Source organism: Cebus imitator, unplaced genomic scaffold (assembly GCF_001604975.1).
Source record: "Cebus imitator isolate Cc_AM_T3 unplaced genomic scaffold, Cebus_imitator-1.0 Scaffold54, whole genome shotgun sequence".
Taxonomy (NCBI): domain Eukaryota; kingdom Metazoa; phylum Chordata; class Mammalia; order Primates; family Cebidae; genus Cebus; species Cebus imitator.
In genome coordinates, this window is record NW_016107369.1 from 6,126,784 (window position 1) to 6,128,678 (window position 1,895).

At 39.9% G+C, this 1,895-nt stretch overlaps 1 protein-coding gene across 1 annotated transcript in view; it reads left to right on the top strand.

The window, feature by feature from the left end:
* The window catches only part of LOC108304500 (14-3-3 protein zeta/delta-like), a 5,172-nt gene extending 3,560 nt beyond the window's left edge, over window positions 1-1,612 (top strand). Inside the window, exon 2 of the mRNA XM_037738583.1 lies at window positions 370-1,612. Coding sequence (XP_037594511.1) covers window positions 370-1,164 — 795 coding nt within the window. The 3' untranslated portion in view covers window positions 1,165-1,612. The remainder of the gene's footprint in view (window positions 1-369) is intronic.
* Window positions 1,613-1,895: the final 283 nt, after the last annotated feature.

Genomic DNA, 1,895 nt, shown 5'->3' on the forward strand with positions numbered 1-1,895 from the left:
ATATATATATATATATATATATATGAGGATTTTAATGTGCTCCCGTTGTTGCTAACAGTTGTTATTCTGTTTCCCTCCCTGCTAATCATACCCATCTAGTGGATGTGAAGTAATATCTCATTGTGGCTTGGATTTGCATTTCCCTAAAGGCTAATGATATTTAACATTTTTTTCAGGTACTTTTGGCTATTTGTATATTTTCTTTGGAGAAATAAATACTTAAATCCTTTCAGAGACATAAAAAAAAAAATCCTTTGCCCATTTTAAAAATTGGATTATTTGTCTTTTTCTATTAAGTCTTAAGAATTCTTTATATCTGGCTGAGAGCTGATTGGAGCCCAGGCCCGGCCTGGCGGCGCCTGCCAGTAGACCCAGGCGAGGCCGCGCGCCTGGCGGAAGGGGAGCCCACTGCGGGAACATTCAGTCACGGATAAAAATGAGCTGGTTCAGAAGGCCAAACTGGCCAAGCAGGCTGAGCGATATGATGACATGGCAGCCTGCATGAAGTCTATAACTGAGCAAGGAGCTGAATTATCCAATGAGGAGAGGAATCTTCTCTCAGTTGCTTATAAAAATGTTGTAGGAGCCCGTAGGTCATCTTGGAGGGTCGTCTCAAGTATTGAACAAAAGACGGAAGGTGCTGAGAAAAAACAGCAGATGGCTCGAGAATACAGAGAGAAAATTGAGACGGAGCTAAGAGATATCTGCAATGATGTACTGTCTCTCTTGGAAAAGTTCTTGATCCCCAATGCTTCACAAGCAGAGAGCAAAGTCTTCTATTTGAAAATGAAAGGAGATTACTACCGTTATTTGGCTGAGGTTGCCGCTGGTGATGACAAGAAAGGGATTGTGGATCAGTCACAACAAGCATACCAAGAAGCTTTTGAAATCAGCAAAAAGGAAATGCAACCCACACATCCTATCAGACTGGGTCTGGCCCTTAACTTCTCTGTGTTCTATTATGAGATTCTGAACTCCCCAGAGAAAGCCTGCTCTCTTGCAAAGACAGCTTTTGATGAAGCCATTACTGAACTTGATACATTAAGTGAAGAGTCATACAAAGGCAGCAGGCTAATAATGCAGTTACTGAGAGACAACTTAACATTGTGGACATCGGATACCCAAGGAGATGAAGCTGAAGCAGGAGAAGGAGGGGAAAATTAACCGGCCTTCCAACTTTTGTCTGCCTCATTCTAAAATTTACACAGTAGACCATTTGTCATCCATGCTGTCCCACAAATAGTTTTTTGTTTACTATTTATGACAGGTTTATGTTACTTCTATTTGAATTTCTGTATTTCCCATGTGGTTTTTACGTTTAATATTAGGGGAGTAGAGCCAGTTAACATTTAGGGAATTAATCTATTCTCATCTTGAGGTGGCCAGTATGGGGATGTGGAATTTTTATACAAGTTATAAATGTTTGGCATAGTACTTTTGGTACATTGTGGCTTCACAAGGGCCAGTGTTAAAACTGCTTTCATGTCTAAGCAAAGAAAACTGCCTACATTTTGGTTTGTCCTGGTGGGGGATAAAAGGGATCATTGGTTCCAGTCACAGGTGTAGTAATTGTGGGTAGTTTAAGGTTTGGAGCACTTAAAAGGCTGTGGTAGAAACAAATCTCCCATGGATGCCACATGTTAAACCATGTCTATCTGTGGAATACTCAATCTCAATGTTCAGACCTTTGACTACAGCTGCAGAAGTGTTCCTTTAGACAAAGTTGTGACCCATTTTACTCTGGATAAGGGCAGAAACGGTTCACATTCCATTATTTGTAGAGTTACCTGCTGTTAGTTTTCATTATTTTTGCTACACTCATTTTATTTGTATCTAAATGTTTTAGGCAACCTAAGAACAAATGTAAAAGTAAAGATGCAGTAAAAATGAATTGC